At 32.0% G+C, this 20,394-nt stretch overlaps 2 protein-coding genes across 6 annotated transcripts; one reads left to right on the top strand and one right to left on the bottom strand.

Annotated features, from left to right (window-relative positions):
* Positions 1-4,851: 4,851 nt before the first annotated feature.
* Positions 4,852-6,697, top strand: PSI-P (photosystem I P subunit). Its single transcript, XM_022903890.2, has 6 exons — positions 4,852-5,291; positions 5,393-5,514; positions 5,624-5,710; positions 5,846-5,908; positions 6,276-6,313; positions 6,461-6,697. Exons 1-6 carry the CDS (start codon positions 5,123-5,125, stop codon positions 6,516-6,518), a joined length of 537 nt encoding a protein of 178 aa, XP_022759625.2. The 5' UTR covers positions 4,852-5,122; the 3' UTR covers positions 6,519-6,697.
* Positions 6,698-16,838: 10,141 nt separating this feature from the next.
* On the bottom strand, positions 16,839-20,333 carry LOC111304884 (isoflavone 3'-O-methyltransferase 4-like). Of its 5 annotated transcripts, none has more exons than XM_022901894.2 (6): positions 20,018-20,333; positions 19,653-19,718; positions 18,178-18,686; positions 17,531-17,841; positions 17,369-17,433; positions 16,839-17,283 (listed from the first exon to the last, which is right to left on the bottom strand). In XM_022901894.2, exons 3-6 carry the CDS (start codon positions 18,576-18,578, stop codon positions 16,984-16,986), a joined length of 1,077 nt encoding a protein of 358 aa, XP_022757629.2. In that variant the 5' UTR covers positions 18,579-18,686; positions 19,653-19,718; positions 20,018-20,333; the 3' UTR covers positions 16,839-16,983. The 5 variants fall into 5 exon arrangements, with proteins under 5 accessions (XP_022757629.2, XP_022757630.2, XP_089606186.1 ...); XM_022901895.2 differs by having other exon boundaries at positions 20,022-20,311; XM_089750060.1 differs by having other exon boundaries at positions 18,178-18,658; positions 20,018-20,311.
* Positions 20,334-20,394: the final 61 nt, after the last annotated feature.

The raw sequence follows: 20,394 nt of genomic DNA on the forward strand, positions 1-20,394 counted from the left end.
CAATAATTAATCTTTATGCAATAAAAAAGAATTATCTATATATAAATTTAATAAAAAAAAGGAAATATTTATATTTATATGAAAATTAGTAAAAAGAAAATTCAAATCATTTTTATATATTTTATATGAATGTAGATTTTTTTATTAATTATATTTTTTTTCTTTTATTAATTATTTTTTATCATGATCAAATAATTAATCGTTTTTATTAACATTTTATTTTTATTAATTATATATATTATTATTTTTATAATTATTTGTAATCATAGTATCAATTAATAAAATTTTTTGTTAGATTATATTTTTTTGAAAACTACTTATTTTTATACATGTATAAGTTTTTTTGCATGTCATTATTCTTATATCTCAAAATATATCAACATATCATTAATATAAGAATACAAGGGCTTTGATGGTAAAAAATAAAAGTCGAGAGATTTATTTAGATAAAATAATAGTGTAAAGGCTTAATTAGATTATTTTAAAAATTTGAAGAATTTTTTTTTATATTTTACTTAAATTTATTAGTCATATTGAACTAATCTAATTTAAAAAAATCATATAATTTATTAATTTATTACATAAATCATCAATTCACAATAATTTAAAAGAGTTTAATTATAAAATCATATCGATTTCAGCATATGTTCTTGACTCATCACCACGAATCATAGAGTTCATGTGCTATGGCTCATAGTCATGGCATGGGTACGCTACTCTCTCGCATTAGCTCTAAATAAGATTATGATAATTTAAAATATGATGAGATAATAAGAATTTAATATTATATAAATAAAAAATATTAAAATAACATAATTTAAAATTTTAATAATAATTATATAAATTAAATAAAAAATATATTTTATATTTTTATATCAATAAATTATAATTCATAATTTTTTATAAAAAATAATATAAATATATAATTTTTAATATTTTATATATTATAAATATATAAATAATCAAATTTACCTCAATTTTATCAGCTAGGTATTTGGACTGAAATGACAAATCTGAAATTTTCGTCGTTCAGCGAAATTATCAAAGATTGACCCATGCCCGCAGTGACAAACCCTCTTAGCTGAACAAAAAAATCCCCAAATTAATCAGAACCAGAGCATGTTATGACTAATTATTTAAGCGACGTGGTATATAGAAGTGATGGATAGAGGCTACAGACTACAATGGCAAGAAGAAGGCTGAGGGTTTTGACGGAAATAACCAAAGTCAAAGGTTATTTGACGAAGGCAACCCACGTTCCACTCTGAAATTTGTCAGAGAAAGGAAGAGCTGCAAATGCAAAGTGTGCAGCAGCTTAATAGCACACATCCCGATGTGAATTAATAAAAAGCAGTCCGCGCCAAGGACAAATCACCCTCCTCTTGTAGCCAAGTCCTAGTCATTTTGGTCTTCGCGTTGCTTCTTTTTACAGCCTTTTCTTCCGTTTTCCCCAAGGTCAGTCCGAATACAACCTCATATGTTTTCTTTCAGGCCCTTTTTAAAACCCCTGTACAAGTTAAAACTCCATGATTACAACCTCCTCTTCTTCTTTGGTATAAGGTTCTTTTTAATGATCTAAGCCCTTTCCAGTCAATGAAACTTCCTTCAGTTCTTATCGGTTTCTGAATATAATTGGCCATTTTTGGACTAATGTGACACTTAAATATGGTTAATTCATTGGAAGTACTAATCTGCGAGCTAATTAATTAATTGCTTAATTAAAAAGTACTTCAAAATTCTACATCAGTTTGCATGCTCTTAAAAAGTAGAGAATGCTTGAACAACACTTGAAGGAAGTTTCTTCTATTCTGCACGTAAAGCTCTTTTTTGTTAATGGTTATACCTAAACTAGACTGATACTCTAATAAAATATTACTAGTTTCTCGACATAGTGAAGTGGAGCCACGGCATCGGCCATTGGGCAACACCAACCATGGTAAAAATAAATTAGTATATAAAAAAGGGGGAACATTAGTCTCAAATTTTGGAATAAGTGAATGTTTTATTGGGAAAGACGAGACAGCATCTTCAACCTAAAGGTGATTAATCTGGCATCTCCATAGATTATCATTGGCATTAGCTTTTTTTAACCACGCTTTTTCACATTAGCATTAGCTTAATTACGTTTTGTTTTAATACTATATATGTATATTAAAATTAATCTTATTCAAAATTGTCTAAGTTTTTAGAAAGTTGGGAGTGGTGTGGTTTACCAAAGAAATCGCCGTCAGCAGCAGTGGAAATGACTTTGGGACCAGCCAGAAGATGGCTTTTTCATTTGTCCAGAACGGTAGATGCTAAAGCGTCCGTGCGTTTCCATCTTTTTGCAGCGTCCCTGCCCCTACTTTGATACCCAGCTGACATCGGAATGTGACTACGTCCCCTCATGAAACTAAGCTTTCAAATCCCCATTCCTCCTTAAATTCTTTTTTTCATCTCATAATTTTTCTAAATCTTTTTTTCTTTTTTGGTTCCTGTTCCGTTTGGTTTCATGTGCAGCAGCAGGGGTTGAGTTGCGAGTCTCTTGTCCCACGTTAAGAAACCACCATAACAACAAAGTTCGTATACTGAGATTCGTCCATGACTTATAGTTTAAGTTTTGTTTTTTTTCTTCTTTTTGTACCCTAAAATTTTGAAGTTGCATGCGACATGGTATTTTAGTACGATAACAAAAATGCTTTTCTCACCATTCTTCAAATTCCAACGACGAAAATGTTAAGCTCGATCATGTACAACAATTGTAATATATATGCACAGTCTTTCACTACAAATTCCGACGATAAAAAAAATCTGACCAAGCATTGGCTTTTGTCTATGTCAATCAACTCTCAAGAAAAAAAATCTCCACCTCTAATCATCCCCTAACAAAAATATACTAGGAAAAAAATGCGAACGAATCTAGGTCCTAGGGTTCGGTTGAGTATTATTGACATGGTGAAGGCTTAAAACCTGGGTTTCTTGAGATGTCCCAAAGAGTAAAGTGGAGTCACAATCAGAGCTTGATTCCCTTCTGATGGTAAGGTTGATCAGAGAGATCTCCTCGTAAAATTGTGTTTTTGGAAAATCGTAACTAAGAATTTCATCTTCTTGCATGTGCCCCCATGGCATTATGCCTGATCACCTTCTTTCATCCTTCCTCCATCACCGTACAATCAATCAAAGCAGTAGGTGTATCCCCATCTTTGACCAATAGTCAGCCCCCCTCGGCTCTTCGCCAACATCATCATCGCATATCGTTCATTCATTAATTAAACAGAAAAATGTTACCAATTCAACGAATAAAAGGGTCAAAAAGATAGATGATGATCTGGGAAGTTTGTCTACTCAATCACAGCGCGCGTGTGGCGTCTCAACTGCGTACTAAACTTTCCATTCCTGCACGTTTGCCACGACAAAAAAAAAAAAAAAAGAAACGTTGAAAATCAGGAAATGTAGTATTTTTTTCATTTTCTTTTCTGGGTGTGAAAGGGTTTTGGGTTTGGTTGGCTTTCGGCGGATGATATGTTTTTAAACGTGGCCCTTAATTTGGAGACGTACGTTTACTGCGTCATGGATTCCACAGCTAGGTCTCGAGGTTTTTTAACTGACCTTTACCTCTATGGAGTTTGGAATATATATATATATATATTATTTTCCCATGCTTGGCTGTGGCTTAGGCAGCCGAAAAGTGATGCAAATATCAAATTATTGTCGCAACATCAACACTAAAAATGCACTTTTCCAAATGTTCATGGTGGGTTACTGAAATTTGTCGCAAAAAATCTATTTTAAGATATTTTATAGTATTGGAATTTTTGGAGAAGCAAAATGGATTTTAATACAATGTTTTCCAATAAAAAAACGAAAAAAAATGTTTTTAGTAAAAAAAGTAGTAGGAAAAAAAAAAAGAGAAAGGCTCCTCCTTCCTCTATTTAATAGTAACTATTCACCTCAAAATTGAACGGTAGAAAAAAAAAAAAACTATTCACCTCAAAGTGGTCGAAACATAATCTCTTATTCTAATGTGGTAAGTTTTTTTGAGTTGCCACGGTTCCTCTACCTCAGAACTCTGACGAGAACCCAAATAATTGGGTAGTGATAGGCTATTTCTTACTAGAAAGGCAAAAAATGACACTTAAATGGTGCTTAATATCTAACTCAGCTAAGGCCTCACATTTCGGTGGATATGGACCGATACCAATAGAAAAATTCCCAGCCCATTGTTGACATGAGGTGCTGAGGCCGTTGGTGTGATATTTCCTGAGCCCACCACACTTGTACTGGTATCCCAACTTAGGAGGCCCCTTGGAATGGTTTTAGATTGAGATGTTTCTAATCCAAACCTTTCTTCTTCCTTTTTCTTATTTTTGTTTTTTTGGAGAAATATCCAAACCCAAGTTAGGTCTTACCTTAGTTAGTAAAACCCAAGTTAATTTCATTCGAAAGGACAAATGAGAAAAAGACAAAAAGGGGAATTGGATAATTTCATGGAAGTTTTCTACTAGAAAAAATTGTTTTTTTTTTTTTTTGCCAATACTAGTAAAAATTGTTGGGTAAACTGTTAACTCAATGTGAATATAAGATTTTCGTGTATAATTCCTTTTTTCCTGAAAGAGGAGTGTTGGGTGGTTAATCTCAAAATTATCACATTGCAGTGGAGATATTTTCTGTCCCATAAACAATTATGTTTTCTCAGTTTAAGGAAACAAAGGTTGAGGGAAGGGGGAATAGATATTTTGGGTTTGGAAGCTTTGGTTCTTGTCGAGAGTTGAGGGAGATAACACAATCGAGGCTTTTAGTGCAACGGAGGGCCAACCTGGAACATCCTATCAATCAAACACCATAAATTGCCTATCCAACCGCCATGTCAGCACAATCCAGATGAAACTGAATGAGTGGTTCTCTGGCTGCAAACGCGGAAGACAAATCATCTCCACATCCCCTTTCAAAATTATCAGATTAGATTTCCAACTAAAGCCAGAAAAAAAAAAAAAAAAAAAAAAAAAAAAAAAGGAAAGCAACAAAAAAATTAGGCAAATAAATTTACAAAAACTAACCAACTTGTTTCAATTCTCCATTTCATTGGCCTTAGAATCTCTCCCAGGACTAGATAATTTTACATCCTGTTAGAGGTTGATTAGCCATGGCTTCAGCTTCCTCCACTTCGCTATCAATCTCTTCCTCATCTACCCTTGTGGATGCCAAGGCTCCTCGTCAACCAACTGCTGCATCTCCACAATGTGTGACTCTTCCTACTCTTCCTCCCCCACCCGTTCAGTCCCAGAATCGTCCCTGGAAGACCACTGCTTACTGTAAGTTGAAAGACATATTTCATATATATATATATATATATATACATCTTACACTTGATCAAGGATAAAGTACTATTCCAAATGGTGTTTAACTTTTTCAGGTCGCAAGATTGCTCGAAATGTGATGGCTATGGCCACTGGTGAGGCTATGGCCACAACTGAGGCTCCAGTGGAAGTTGCAACGGCTGAGCTGCCAGAGATTATCAAGACAGTTCAAGAAGCCGTAATAATTTTGCCTCACATTTCTTGCAATCTTTGTTCTTTTTGTTCACTTTTCCAGTTATTACACGGGATTTTGTATTTATGACACGAATTATGTTATTGGTTTTCAGTGGGATAAAGTTGAGGACAAATATGCTGTGAGTTCACTTGCTGTCGCAGGTGTGGTTGCCCTCTGGGGCTCTACTGGAATGATCTCGGTGAGATTCTAAAGATGTAGATTGTCTTATGCCTTAAATGATTAAACATGAATCATCATTCATCAACAGCATTATACTTAATTGTTCAAACATGAGAAGTGGCTAAATTCGTGAAAGGGGTGTCGTCTCTGACAGGCAATTGATAGGCTCCCTCTGATTCCTGGCCTTCTGGAGCTCGTCGGTATTGGCTACAGTGGGGTAAGCTGGATGTACTTAACTTTTGTTTCGTGTGAAGGTTCTATACAAATAAGAGCACCATAAATAAGTCATTATCTACTTTACTAGAGGTCAGGATTATCCATCATTTGCATATATTTTGTTTAAAGCCATTTCTTTTTAGTTCAAAGTCATCAACTGAGAAACATATTTCTGTCAGTATCAATCAGTAACGTCGAGTAGGATTTGTATAGATTCCAAGACAAGGTTGAATATCATCTCTGCTTCCTCTTAATTCTAAATGCGGCATGATTCGTATGATCAGATACATTCATAAATAAAATTATCATCAAAGCTTTACATCGGGAATTCACATTTCCTTATGAATTTTTGTTGTATCTCCTTGCAGTGGTTTGCATACAAGAACCTTATTTTCAGGCCAGACAGGCAAGTCTCTTGGTGCATGCTATCTCAATTAAATCACTCGTTTCCAATTCATTTTGCATTGCCATTAATGTTTTTAGCAGAAAACAGGATGAATTATGTTCAATCTTCCCTTTTAGTGATGGTTTTTCATCCTACTTTAAAATTCAGGGAAGCTCTGGTACAGAAAATTAAAGACACGTACAAAGAAATAATTGGGAGCAGCTAGAGGAAACTGGTTAAGGATGCTGCAGAGATGAGGTGAACACTTGAAATCTAAAGCCAGTACTGGCAGCATCAACATGTTACCTTGCTTCATTTTGTTAGCACAAGTGCTAACCAGAGTAAACCAATATGATGTAGTTTTGTCATGGGCAATTGAGATACATGCATATTTTTATTTTCCCATCTGTAGCATACTGTCTGATGCTAATAATCAGCTTCTTTTGTCACCGAAAACACAAGAACTACATTGACTGTCTAAATTGCCACTGTGTTTTTGCTTGGCTTCCTGACGAGACGAGCTACAGAAGATAATTCACTGCTCATTTGCTAGAGAGTAAAAGGCTGCAGAACCTCAGTACCTCTCTATGAATTCTAGAGAAAGATTAATCTGAGAAACACTTTTGAGTGAGATCTGCATATTACAAAAGATATGCGCAGAGAAATCCAAATTCTTATACACACTAGTCTTTTGTGGATTCAAGGATCCGCCTTCCTTGGTCATTGGTGCAGAGAGAGTCACTTCCAGGTAAAGTCCTTAGAAGTCAGATGAAATTAAATGAGTTGAAACTCAAAAATAGAAGCATACCAATATCTAAAATCTATTTAGGTTACTAAACCTGACTTTACGTAATTAATTATTAGCTAATATCTATTGTCACATTATTGTTCATAATAAGGGCTTCAATCTGAATTTCTCCTTCATATCTCACTATTTTATGAACAGGGTTTCACATTAATTAATAACCGACGCTAAAGTAAAAGGTAGTATGCTTATTTCTGATGATTTCCTTATGATAAATTTTCATTCATTTACCAATAATAATAAAAAAAACTAATTCAAGGATGCAAAAAATAACATATGAAGTAATGTGCTTATTTCATATAGAATTCTTTTTTTTTTTTAAGCTTCGTGAGAAAATGAGACAATTAAGATATAAAGCAAAAATGTGGGGAAGTAGATTGAAAAAGGTCGCAAAAGGAAGGGATGTGGCTAATAATGATTTGAAAGAGTTGCACCAAGAAAACTAAAAGTTACGAGTCCAACTCAAGATCGAAAAAGTTATCAAATCTTACCTCAGTCGGCAACATGAGATGGATGAACTCCAATAGGAAGTAAATCATTGGAAAGGCAAGGCCCAAGGAAAACAAGAAGTGACTATCAAAATTTCTCAAGAACGCGAGAATTTGGAGGAATTGTACCCAACCGTTTCAGCGAGAGTGGTAACATATCAAATGGAAAAGGAGATGTTGCAAGTCAAGCTTGAAAAGGAGAAAAAAAAGCAAATCAAAATGCTAAATGAAAAAGAGTCATTTCGCCAAGTGATCCGAAGGTTAGAGCAACAGTTCCAAGATCACAAGAATCACATTTCAACAATTATGGATGAATGGTAGAAAAGGGAAAGGGACTGGAGTTTCACATGTGACTTGGAAATAGATGCCTGCATGAAATGGAAAACAAAAAGCTTGGGTAGGCAAGAGTACATTGAGCAACTAACCAGTCAAGTTTGCAAAGTGATGAAAAAGGCAAGAGAAATGCTTGAAAAGGCAAAGGCGTTAAGGCAAAAAGTCAATCCTACCGAAAAATATGGACAACGCCTAGTAAACTTTCTAGATGAACCTAAGGATTATTACTAGCAAGTTAAATATTTTTATGGATTCAATCCTAAAATGATAAGCTTCATGTAATCATAGTTGTTCAGGATTAATGAAAAAATTCTAGTGTTGAAATTTGTCGAAAAATAAATATATCTCACTTGCATTCATTTGTCATGTGCGCCATATTGGTTTTAATAATCATCAATTTCCAAAAAAATAATAAAAAAAAGGTTGACCCAAAATTTTCAATACACAACATTATTATTTTTCTTAAAAAAAAATTATGATAATAAAGGTTCAATGATAGATTAGTCGGTAAAGTCTTCGAATCAACTTATCCGTCATTCATATAACACTTGATCATGAGTAAAAGCCATGGAAGAAGGTCAAAGCAATCGAATGGAAAAGATTGAGAAAACACAAGAAAAGATAAAGGAACAGTTGACTGCAATGATGGCCATAATGGCCAAGATGGACAAAGGGGAAGAAATGATGAGAGGCGATAGACCCTACGAAAGGCATCCGTAACAGAAAGATGATGATCCCCCATATCCTTCAAGTTTTACCCCACATCGAGCCCAACTTCTCAAGGAGCTTAACCATAACCTGCATCTTTTATAGGAGGATATCCATTCGTTTACGCTATTATGCCAACAACACAAGGTCCTACCTAATTTCAAAGGCACATTATTTCGATAATAGGAATGAAATTGTCAGATCCAATCCATGTTTCTGATCTAGATGACCCCAAAGAATAGAAGAAGTTCAAAACAAGCACTTCAAAAAAAAAAAAAAAACCTAGAGTCTATATATAAGATGAGCCTCATAGAATAACGACGACAAGCCATTTAAGGAATGGATATTTATGGCTTGATGGATGCGATCGGATTGTGTTTGTTGTCGAATGTAGTCATCCTACCTAAGTTCAAAGTCCAAAAATTTGAAAGGTATAATGGGACTAAATGTTTTGTGACACACGTTACCATGTATTATAAAAAGATGGTTGCTCACACTCATAATGAAAAACTATTGATATACAAATTTTAAAATAGCTTCACAGGATTGGTTGCTAAATGGTATGTCCAATTGGACAGAAGTCGTAACCATTCATGGAAAAAGTTGGCTAGGGCTTTCATTACCCACTATAGGCATGGCTTTAGATCGCCTATCCTTACAAAGCATGGAGAAAAAAATCAATGAAAGTTTCAAGGAGTATGCGCAGAGATAGAGAGAGGCTACGAGCCAAGTTTAATCACCCTTCATCTGAAAAAAATAACATTTTATTTGTTAATACTTTTTAAGCGTTATATTATGAAAAAAAGGTGAAAAAAGCTACAAAAAATTTTACAGATATGGTAATATCGAGAAAGATCATTGAGAATGTAATTAAAAGTGAAAAACTTAAAGGATGAGATGCAAAGAATAGTAATGCATTTAAAAAGAAAGAGGATGTCCAAGCTGTAACTCACAGGGGGCACCAAAACAATAGTTTTGTCCTAAACTATCCCCAACTAGCTTACCACATTTACTCTCCGACCATAAACCATGTTTCGTCCCTACACTTATCCACCAATGCCATAGTAAGTGTTTCGACCAAGTTTTTAGCTTCAAGTGCCTATTCATCCATCCATAAACCAACGCCCCACTTAGTTGAATAATCCAAATAGTTTTTTAGAAAGGTAAAGAAATAGTAAAAAAAAATCCCTTTTGATCCAATTTCTATTGCGTATGCTGATATGTACCCTTACTTCTAAAAAAATAGCATGTTGCATTTACCTATAAAGAATCATTAAAACCTCTTTACCCAAAGTGGTATGATACCAATGTTAGGTGTGAATACCATTTTGGTATTACAGGCCATTCCCTAAAAAATTGCATGGCATTCAAATATAAGGTATAAGGTTTGATTAAAAATAATTATTTGAACTTTAAAAAAAAAGAGGGACCAAGTGTTAATGGCAACTCTTTGTCGAATCATACCTACCCAACAAGTAATGCCATGGATGAAAGTGAGGAATGATGCATAAGGAGATTTGTCAGTGATATCAAAACTCCTCTTGAAAGAATATTTGATGCATTGGTAAAGGCTGGTGCCTTCTATCCCACGGTCTCAAACTAAGATGATGGCCGACAAAGCATGATCCAGATTAAACTTGCAAATATCAAATAGGGGCAATAAGATACTCCATTCAAAACTGTAATACATTCCATTAGGTGTTGCAAATAATGATAGATTCATCTTTGATTGAATTTTTTGTTGAGTGTGATGAATATTCAATGAATGCCACAAGAGAGGAGCTTTTAAGGAATACACCTTCAAAGGTCATGTTCAAGTCGATAGCCATATTTTATACGAAAAAACCAGTTCAGAAAAAAAAATAATGTCATTTTATTCCAAAGCCAGTTGTGATTATATATCCCCAATTTTTTTTCATACCAAAATAATAAAGTAGTACCATAAAAAAATGATCATGGATCGAATGACGATTCAAGTTCAAGTAATTTAGGTACTTCTAATATCATCAGAGTAAGCTGTATGACTAGCAGTGGATGTGTTTTATGCCAAAACCTTAGAGAAGATTCGAAAAAGAAAAGCAAAGAAGGAGAAAAAGTGTTAAAAGAAGAAAAAAAGACTAATTTAATGACAACTCAAGAAATATAGTATAAAAAGTTAGTCTTCAAGGAAAAAGCTTGTAAGTTTTTAAAGTTGATCAAACATAGTGAGTACAGTATTGTTGAGTAATTGAACAAAATGTCCACCTGTATCTCACTACTATTTTTATTGTTAAACTCTGAATCATACCAAAAAACCTTATTAAAAATGTTGAATGAAGCAAATATGAAGCATAATATATCAATTAAAAATGTGGGCCAAATTGTGGGAAATATCATTGCACCGAATTACATTACCTTCAATGATGATGAGATCCCACTAGAAGGTTGAAAAAGTACCAATGCCTTTCACATTTCTATTCGATTCAAAGACTACATTATTGGCAAGGTTTTCATTAACAATGGCTCATCAATCAACGTCATGCCCATCACCACTTTGAAGAAGCTGCCTGTGGACATGTCATATATAAAGCCAAGTTATATGATTGTAAAGGTATTTGATAGATCTTGATGCAAAGTATTTGGAGACATTGAGATAGCCTTAGAAATTGAGTCATATACATTTACTGTGAAATTTTAGGTCATGAATATTTCATTATCATATAGCTGTTAGCTTGGAAGGCCATAGATTCATATGGTCGATGCTATCCCATCTTCTTTACATTATAAGATCAAGTTCATTGTGAGAAATAAACATGTTTGTATCTTGAGAAAAAAAGACCTATTGGTAAGCAAGTCCTTAAGTACACCATACATGAAAACTATCGATGAGGCATTAGAATGCTTTTTTCAATCTTTTAAATTACCAATATAACTTATGTGAGAGAAGGATCAAAGGCACCGATTCCACAACTATCAAACTGAGATGGTGGTCAAGCAAACAATTGAAAAAATATGGTGTTATGAAAAAGGTTTAGGGGTAAGCTTGCAAGGAATCAAGAAGCCATCGAGGATAATTAAAAACCAAGAAAGATTCAGGTTAGAATAAAAAACTAATGCAGTAGAAAAAAGGAGACTCATGGCTAAAAAGAGAGAGAAAAGAATGGTTCGCTTCAATGGATGTGAACCAGAGAGTGAGAAAATGGTTTTCCCTCACTTTTATGATACATTTCACTCTGGTAGATGTATCTATCCTAAGTCATTAGAAATTGTGAAAAGAGAATCCACATTGAACATAGAAAAGGCTTTTTTCGAGCTAGAGATCAGTATGGTGAATGAGAAAGAGATGGCAACTAAGGAAAAATAGGTGTTTGTGTATCGTTGCCTACTTGGAATTGAGCTAAACAATTGGAAAATAATGAAGTTGTTAATTGTTTTTTAGTCCCTTTCAAAGTAATTAGTGAGTTTAATTCTTCAATGCTTCTGCCCAAAAGCATTTAGAGGTTTTTGTGTATGGGATTATCTTTGTATTTTAATAAAATCAATGCTTTTCATTTCTTTTTCTTTCATTCATTTTTCACACCTTTATACCCACCTATATTTCTTTAATATACATTTTTTAGATATCCAAATAATAAACATGAAGATAACCATGACAATAATCTAGAATTTGACTTTGAAAATCTTATTCACGTTAATGAGCTTGATAATGACAAAACTCAATAAATAAACTAAACCATTTTAGTCTTTTTAATATTTTTAAGGATTCTTTTATGATTTTTCTTTAATAAGTGTCTAAACTTATTAGCTTATATAATTTGCCCATAAAATTATACTAAAATCTTACAACACTATCATGGTAATTTTTATTTCTTTTTATTTTTATCACCTCCATCATATGCAAGTATATATTCTTTTAGTAAAGAATGTCTCATTCAATTGTCAAGATATCATATATACTTAATCCAGTTGTCAATTCATTAAGCTTTTCACTATTTTGTGTTTTTTTTTTTAAGTAAGAGGCCTCTAAATCCATCGTCAGTGAAAGATAACTAGCAAATATCTTAATATTTCTATAAAAGTTTCAAAACTTTTATATTTTAACTTAATATAAGAGTTTACATTAATAAGCAGATTTCAAATATAATCATGCTTTTATAATTTTTTTTTAAGACTTTTTATGTCAATTCATAAATACTTATATAAATCTGTTTCATCATGGACACTATTAATGATTTTTATTACCATGAACAAAACTATTTCCATAACCCATATGCATCAAATATCATTCTTTTTGCTATTATAAAAGTTTTTATATTTACAAAATCTGTGAATCATTTATGACTTTTAAAGTAAATATATTTTAAAATTTTTACTATATAGAATCATAGATGATAAATTATTTGTACAATTCATTAATTAGACCATATATATAATAAAAAAATACCACAACGTGATCAAGATTGTGGCATTAATTTTGGCTTATGACTATTCTAAGCCAACCATAATAATCCACATCATACCTACAAATCATGAAAATTTGTTATTGAAGTTATCTCATTTATAGTGATGGCTTTTAGTGAAAATCAATTATCTCAAATGTTATTATGAGTTTTCAATGCATATATTAATTGTTCAATGATCAATTTCAAGTTCATGACTATCGAAATCTCTAAACTTGATTTCAAAATTTTACGAGAACTTTATTTCTCCACCATTATGCAGCCTATATATCTTTGTTATTTACCACTTTTAATTGGTCATAACATTTTTGGATATATAATAAATTCAAACTTTACTCATATAACCAATATGCCTATGTATAATAAGAGTCCAATTTCAAATACTTTCACAATTATTTTGTGATTAATATGTTCATATCTAGATCACCAAATTTAAGCAAGTCATGAAACATGAATCCAAAGAATCATTTTTATAAAATAATATAAACAATAATTATAATATGAGTTCTATTCATATTTCATGCAAAAACTTGTGATGAATTTGTATTGGTTAAATCATTAATTTGCTAACTCTAAGGCCTACGGCTTTCACAAACCAATATTATTATCTAAACCCATATGTTAATATGGTATATAACCAGCCACATATTTGCCATTGTCATGAAACTATTGAAAACTTCGAAAACTTGTTCACTTTTCATTTTAACAGCCTACCAAAGGCTATTTTTTCAGGTACAAGAAGCAAAAATATCTTCATTGTCTTTAACCAATAATGTATTAATTAGATGATGGCATTCTATGTCCATAGTTCATATCTTTCTTATATGTATAAGAAAGAAAATTACCTCTCATTCAATTCATTTTAGTAATATATGATAAACTGTACCAATATTCTCTATACTATCACAAAATGAAATTAAACACATGCATGTATTGGTGCCTTTGGAATATTAAATTTGCATGTTCTTTCCTAATTCATAAACATGCCTAATTAGACACTGATAAGCATCTTTCAAAAGCTAGTAACCAATAAATGCTTCAATATTTTTTAATGATATGCATTTTCTTTTAATCAATTATCTAATTAGCCCAAATTGTTGGCTAAATTTTAGTTAGTGATACTAACATAAAATTTACAAAATATAGAGATGCCATAGATATACATACTTAATGTATTTTACATTACCAACAGCCACAATTCTACATGAAATTATAAATTCATTGCATATAATAAACTTGTATTAACTTATTATATTATAAATTCAAACAATTTATAAATGCTATCATTAATGGGAATAATATTTCAAAATCCAGACCTTTATAAACCTCATAGTTATAATAGTTTAATATTTTCTTTTTAAACAAGCATCTTTTTAATCTCCTACCTTTTGTAAGATAATTTCATCAATCATAGTTATACAACATGAACATTTATATTCCAAATTCTTGAGTTTATTTGTCTTACTTGTTTTAACCATCAAACATAAATTGAATTATACCTTAAATATGTCCTTTGTTATTGTACACAATAAAATTTTATTATGTAAAATTACTACTAGTGTAATACATCCAGCAGACAAAATACATGTCACATTGCTGATGTTTCTAATAATAATAATTATTTGGTTTATTATCCACCAAACACCATAGCTTAATAATAATTATTCATATACATCAATTTAATTTTAATTGGTTTTCATGAAAATTGAACACTAGTCAAAATTTGAACCAATAATAAATTTAAATAAATAAATATATATATCAACCTTTGATTTATAAATGACCAACAAAGATAGACCTATACAAATAGCTTAACTCAACTTATTATCTCAATTTTCATGCTATGATTTAAAAATAAAATTAATCTTGCAGCCAAATCTTATTTTCTGTATATATTTTTCACTTACATCTAATTTTTCATGGTAAATTTTTTTACCTATTTCCAATTATTTTTCATAGAAACCATGGGATAATTTACCTATTCTATATATAATCAAGACATGACAATTAAACAATTAGTCATTCCATTAGAATTCAATTTAATTTGTTACTTGATAACAAATGATAATTATTTTGATTGTAAATCAATTCATGTCTTTTTCTTTTATGTTTTCAAGCTATTTTTCATCTCAATCTTTATAAGTATCAATTTTTCAAATAGATATAATACAATTCATTAAACCCAATTGTGAAATCAATTTCAGTATATGCATAAACTTATGCAATGTAATCAATTATTAATATGTTTATCTCATTCAGTCAATCTTCTTACTAGTAATTATATAAAAAATAAAATGCATACCTCTAATAAAGATCTTTATGAAAATTAATATTTTGGCTCATGGTAATATTAACTCTTTGACACCTTAAGCCTCCTCTAATAGTAATCTTCAAATCATGTCAATTTCTTTTCCTTGTATCTTCATTGTGCGAAATATAAATTTCTCATAATTGCTTTTAAATTATTATAAAAAATAAATAAGAGAAAAGAAATAATATGAAAGAATTTTGGGTTTGAGACGTGAAGAACACTTTCTTAAAGATAATCATGCCTTTAGGATACAATAAAGCTTCAAACTCTCCAATAAAAAATAATAAAAATAGTTGTACTGAAAGATTTATTTATAATGAATGAACAGACATAAACTTTTATTTAGATGGTTATGATCTTCTGTATAATCATGAACTTTATGAATAATAATTATTTTTATTCAAACATAATTATTTAAAATATGAATAAAATTAATACAAAAATTAATTTAATTCATAAATAATTAAATCTTTCTATCCAATATAAAATACATCATATTCTAAACTACTAACAAAAATTATGTTGACAGTGATAATCCTAGCTATTTCATATTATAACATGTCCAAAAATTGTTAATAATCTGTAACTTAAATGCTACCGTAAACTTTGTTTTCATCATTGCAAATGTGCATAGATGCTAGTGGATACGGAACTAAATTCATCGTCGGCGTATTCATATTATAATAAATTAAGAATTAATATTATAAATAATTTTAAAACTATAATAAAATATTTAATATATTATTTAAATTAAAAAATTAATATAAAATTAAAATTACCAATTATTAATTAATATGATATTTATTTTTAATATAGTAGTTTTTTGTAATGACATATAATTAATAAATAAATGTTCAAATATCAAATAAAAAATTTTAAAATTTAAATACCAAATCCAATATTTTATTATAATTTATAAATTATTTGTGATATTATCTCATAAATTAACTAATAAGTGAGATACAGTTACGGATTAATTTGACATTAATTTGATAAACCTTGAAAACTGTAGACGCGATGGCGTCGTTGCAAATAATATATTTATCAAAATAAGAAAGAAAAAAGCAAACGCTTGAAATACAACTATACATGACAAGGCACTTATAGAAGAGAGACAAAAAAACAAGAGCGACGAAATTATTGGGTAGGATAAGAAACGTGGAGGATGGAACTTCAATTAAATATTGCAAAGTAGATGTCCCAGGGTACTTGAAGTTTATTTATTTATTTTAAGCTTTGAGGTCTTTTTAAACGAGAAAACAAATATTTTAATCTGACTTGTGAGTTAATTTGTTTTCTAATTTTAAAATTCTAAAAAAGATTGTTTTATTACATAATTTAGCGTAGCCATTCCCCTTTATAACAACGTTAATTAGGTAGAAGGGGAAAATGTATATGTATGATATTAATTTTTCAACCTTCCACCTTTCCTTTTGTTAAGAAAAATAGAAAATGAAAAAAAAAAGAAAAAAGGAGAGGATAATTTATTATGGTCGAATTAAAATGGCTATTAAAGTTGGGCACAGGGGCAAATTGTAGATGGCAATCCCGCATTTTCAGGAATTGCGTCCATTTTTTAGAGTTGAGACCTAAGATTAAAGGTCGTGTTATGTTTTATAGAACTCCATAACCCAACAATCACATACAAAGCACTCAAATTCGACGCTGTTAAATCCGGCTTCAGTTGCCAGTGCCATGAATTCTTGTTTTGTTCGCTCTTTCCCACCTGGGTTTTGAGTCATCATTTGGGCATCAAGTAGGAAGCTGGTCTTTGCTGAAGGAGTAGTCTCGGGCGTGACAGGAATTACCGAATCTACAACAATTACTTTGCCATTATCAGGAATGGCTTTGTAGCAATTCTTCAACAATCTCAAACAATGCTCATCGCTCCAATCATGGAGAATCCACTGCATTCCCATTGACACAAGATTAAAACTGGAATGCATGCCTATGTTCTAGATTCAAGTCAATTCAAAGACTCCAATAACTTACCCTCATAAAGATGGCATCTCCTTCTGGAACACTTTCAAACATATCTCCAGCAACATGTTGAACACCTATGGTTGAAATTCCAAAGGAAGATTCCTTAGTATGTAATAGTCTTAATTAATCAAAATTCTATATAGCTAGGTTTACGAGATATAGAAGCTATACCAGGATAGGATGGGGCATGCTGTATAACATGAGGCAAATCGAAGTTAATGCCCTTGATATTGGGGTATTTGGAAGTGATGTAGTGAAGTGTGATACCAAGGTTGCCACCAACATCAACCAGCTGCTTGATGCCTTCAAAACCCTTATAAGACTCGAGAATTTTCTTCATGACTACGGTACTTATATTGAACATTGCTGCATTAAAAACTTGATTGAACCTAGCATCCAATCCTGGGTACTCGAAGGCATTTGTTCCATGCGCCCTGTTGAATGCGATTCCTCCTCCTAAAACTGCATCTTTAAGTTGAGACCTGTATGCAGATATTAAACATTAATTAGCTATAATTAACTATATATATTCCTCGAGTGAAACTTTACCCACTCTTTTTATTGTAGCCTAAACTCAATTAATTACTTTCGTATGTACAAATAATAAATCCATTAAATATATTTTTTAATTTTCTTTCGAGGGTGATTGGTAAAGCAAAGATAGTTGGATTATGCATGTGTTGAAGGAATCAACTCGCACGAATTTTAAAATAATCAAACAAGAAAACTAATACCGTTAGTAAATCAAGACTATTTTGTCAAGTCAAATTTCGATGAAAAAAAAAAAAGTAGTCTATGAAAAGATGAAACGGACGGACCAGCTATCCAAGAAGACTTTGTCTTGAACCAGGGCCATGACAGGGGCTAACGACACTCCATCTTGGTTACGCACAAAGTAGTAAGAGACAGCGGACAAAGTGTAGAGTCTCTCAACACCAACCACAGAGCAACGCAGCACATCGTGGCTAGCCAAAAGCCTAGCAATCCGATCCACCATGATTGCCGCATCCTGGTTCTTGGTGGGCATCTGCGCTGCAATATCGGTGGCCGAGAGTTTGGCACCCGGACCTGCTTTAGCGATTATCTCGAAAATGCCAAGCTCCCATGCCGTTTGCAAGGCCATGTGTAGCACTGATCCCATCACAAGCTGCATTGCAAATGAATAAGTTTCATTCTCCTCTTCACCAGCTGCTTGGTATGGTTCTGTCGAAGAAGTCATTTGGTTGTTCAATCTTTTCAATTAAGACTTGCTCCCTGGATTGCTGAATTTATGCGATGTTAATCGATTTCCTTCCCAGACTGTTCTGGTTAGATTTGTCACTATGAGCTGCCGAATACGACGGATGCAATTTATCTTTGATCTTATATTAAGAAACTTGAGAAAAAAGGTATGATATATAACAATTTTATAGCTGTCATTCGTTGGACGTTTAAGACAATTTGGTATCAGCTTGTTTTCTTCAGTTTGAAATGGTAAACACAAATAAAAAAATAAACATGTCTCAATCATGCAAGGCGTCAAAAGATTCCCCCGAAAGAGCAACGAACATGAAAAACATTATCAAGAAATGTTGAAAATTAGTTTGCGTAAAGACTGGGCAATTTATAAATTCAAAATAATTAATGATGGGTGGCTTTTTTCTAAAATGACGACTAATAATTCGCTTTCTTACCTACTTTCCTCATTATCTTAACTAATGTCTAAGAACATATCAATTGCCACATACAAGCACTATTTCTCATGCACTTAATCACTACTTTAACATTATCCAATCTTCTATTAGAATTTTTAGAACAAAACTTTATACGCAACCTAATATTATTGATGTCCTAGTTTAACATTAGTTATATTTGGTAAAAGAAAAAAAAATTAATCAAGTGATTAAACTACAGTAAAAATGTGTGCTGTTTTGCGGGTGAGACCAACCACATAGCCTGTTCTCTTTTTATGAGTCATCCTTACTACATTGATAGCAAGTCAATGGACAACGTTTGCCATGAATACTAAATCAAGTAGAAATTGACATAGATACAAACTTATGGACTTTACTAAATCTGCACAATTGACGGTATAATTATCTATGCACTGTTCTACACTGATTGCGTAATTTTAGTATAGTGAAGTAACTGTTTACACAGTGAAATTTATACCAATGAATACCCTCACCTCTTGTAAGATTTGATTCAAGCAATATAATCAAAATGTAGTCTTTCAATTTTCAATCAAAAACATTTGAGCTTAGCCAAATTGTTAAAATTGCTCATAGACAAGATGAAGGGTTGATTCTCTTACCACTAACTACAAGGCTATATAAGTAGTAAAATCAGATGACTGGTTACATTAACCTTTTCTTTCTCCCTGAAAGAAAAACAAAAATCAATGTAAACCCACAACAGATCAAGATTAAACTATTAAAATCATGCGATAAGGCAGCTGAATCACAATCAAGTACCCTAATGTTCATGTTCTTCATTTAGCTTTAAATTCTAATTCTATAACTTCTAAAGTAATTAAAACTGAAAATGATAAAGTTTAAGACCATTAATCACTTTTTCGATTCCGAAATTACCTATTTAGCATATATATAGTAGTAGTATTTATCTCACATAAATTTTATCCCTTTCATCTTTTAAAGTAAATATGACATAAGTGATTACCTACAAATTTTGTTGCAGCCGCGTCAGTTTCTGGTAACATGAAGCCAGGCTTCCTTCCAGCGTATCAACCTTCTCGTCCTGCTCTTCGAGATGTAAATCAATGAACGCCCTCTGCTCTCGGAGACTTTGGTTCACGTGGGCCGTGAGTGAAGCCGCAATACCCACCCACAAGGTCTTCAAAGTAGAACGGCTCTTTGGCAGCTTTTAAGGAAGATCCGAAGGCTTTCAAGAGGGGTATCATCTTTTGGTGTGAAAATTCATAGAATGCGGCTGCCGGCTCATGGTTTCACTGCCAAGCCCTGGGAGCGTCTAGGGCTTCTTAGAATGATGTTTGAATATCCAATGGCTTTTAGGTTGGGTTTTGGGCTTTGTTTGTG

Source organism: Durio zibethinus, chromosome 21, assembly GCF_047325235.1.
Source record: "Durio zibethinus cultivar Kanyao isolate XHJ-2024 chromosome 21, ASM4732523v1, whole genome shotgun sequence".
In the NCBI taxonomy this organism is placed as follows: Eukaryota; Viridiplantae; Streptophyta; class Magnoliopsida; order Malvales; family Malvaceae; genus Durio; species Durio zibethinus.

Bases quoted from the DNA above. Each gene is read 5' to 3' on its own strand.
- PSI-P (XM_022903890.2), top strand. From the start codon at position 5,123: ATGGCTTCAGCTTCCTCCACTTCGCTATCAATCTCTTCCTCATCTACC. The intron at 5,711-5,845 runs GTGAGATTCTAA...CGTCTCTGACAG, and splicing joins GCTCTACTGGAATGATCTCG to GCAATTGATAGGCTCCCTCT. The intron at 6,314-6,460 runs GCAAGTCTCTTG...TTTAAAATTCAG, and splicing joins CTTATTTTCAGGCCAGACAG to GGAAGCTCTGGTACAGAAAA.
- LOC111304884 (XM_022901894.2), bottom strand. From the start codon at position 18,578: ATGACTTCTTCGACAGAACCATACCAAGCAGCTGGTGAAGAGGAGAAT. The intron at 17,434-17,530 runs GTATAGCTTCTA...TTTCAACCATAG, and splicing joins GCATGCCCCATCCTATCCTG to GTGTTCAACATGTTGCTGGA. The intron at 17,284-17,368 runs GTAAGTTATTGG...ATGGGAATGCAG, and splicing joins GAGATGCCATCTTTATGAGG to TGGATTCTCCATGATTGGAG.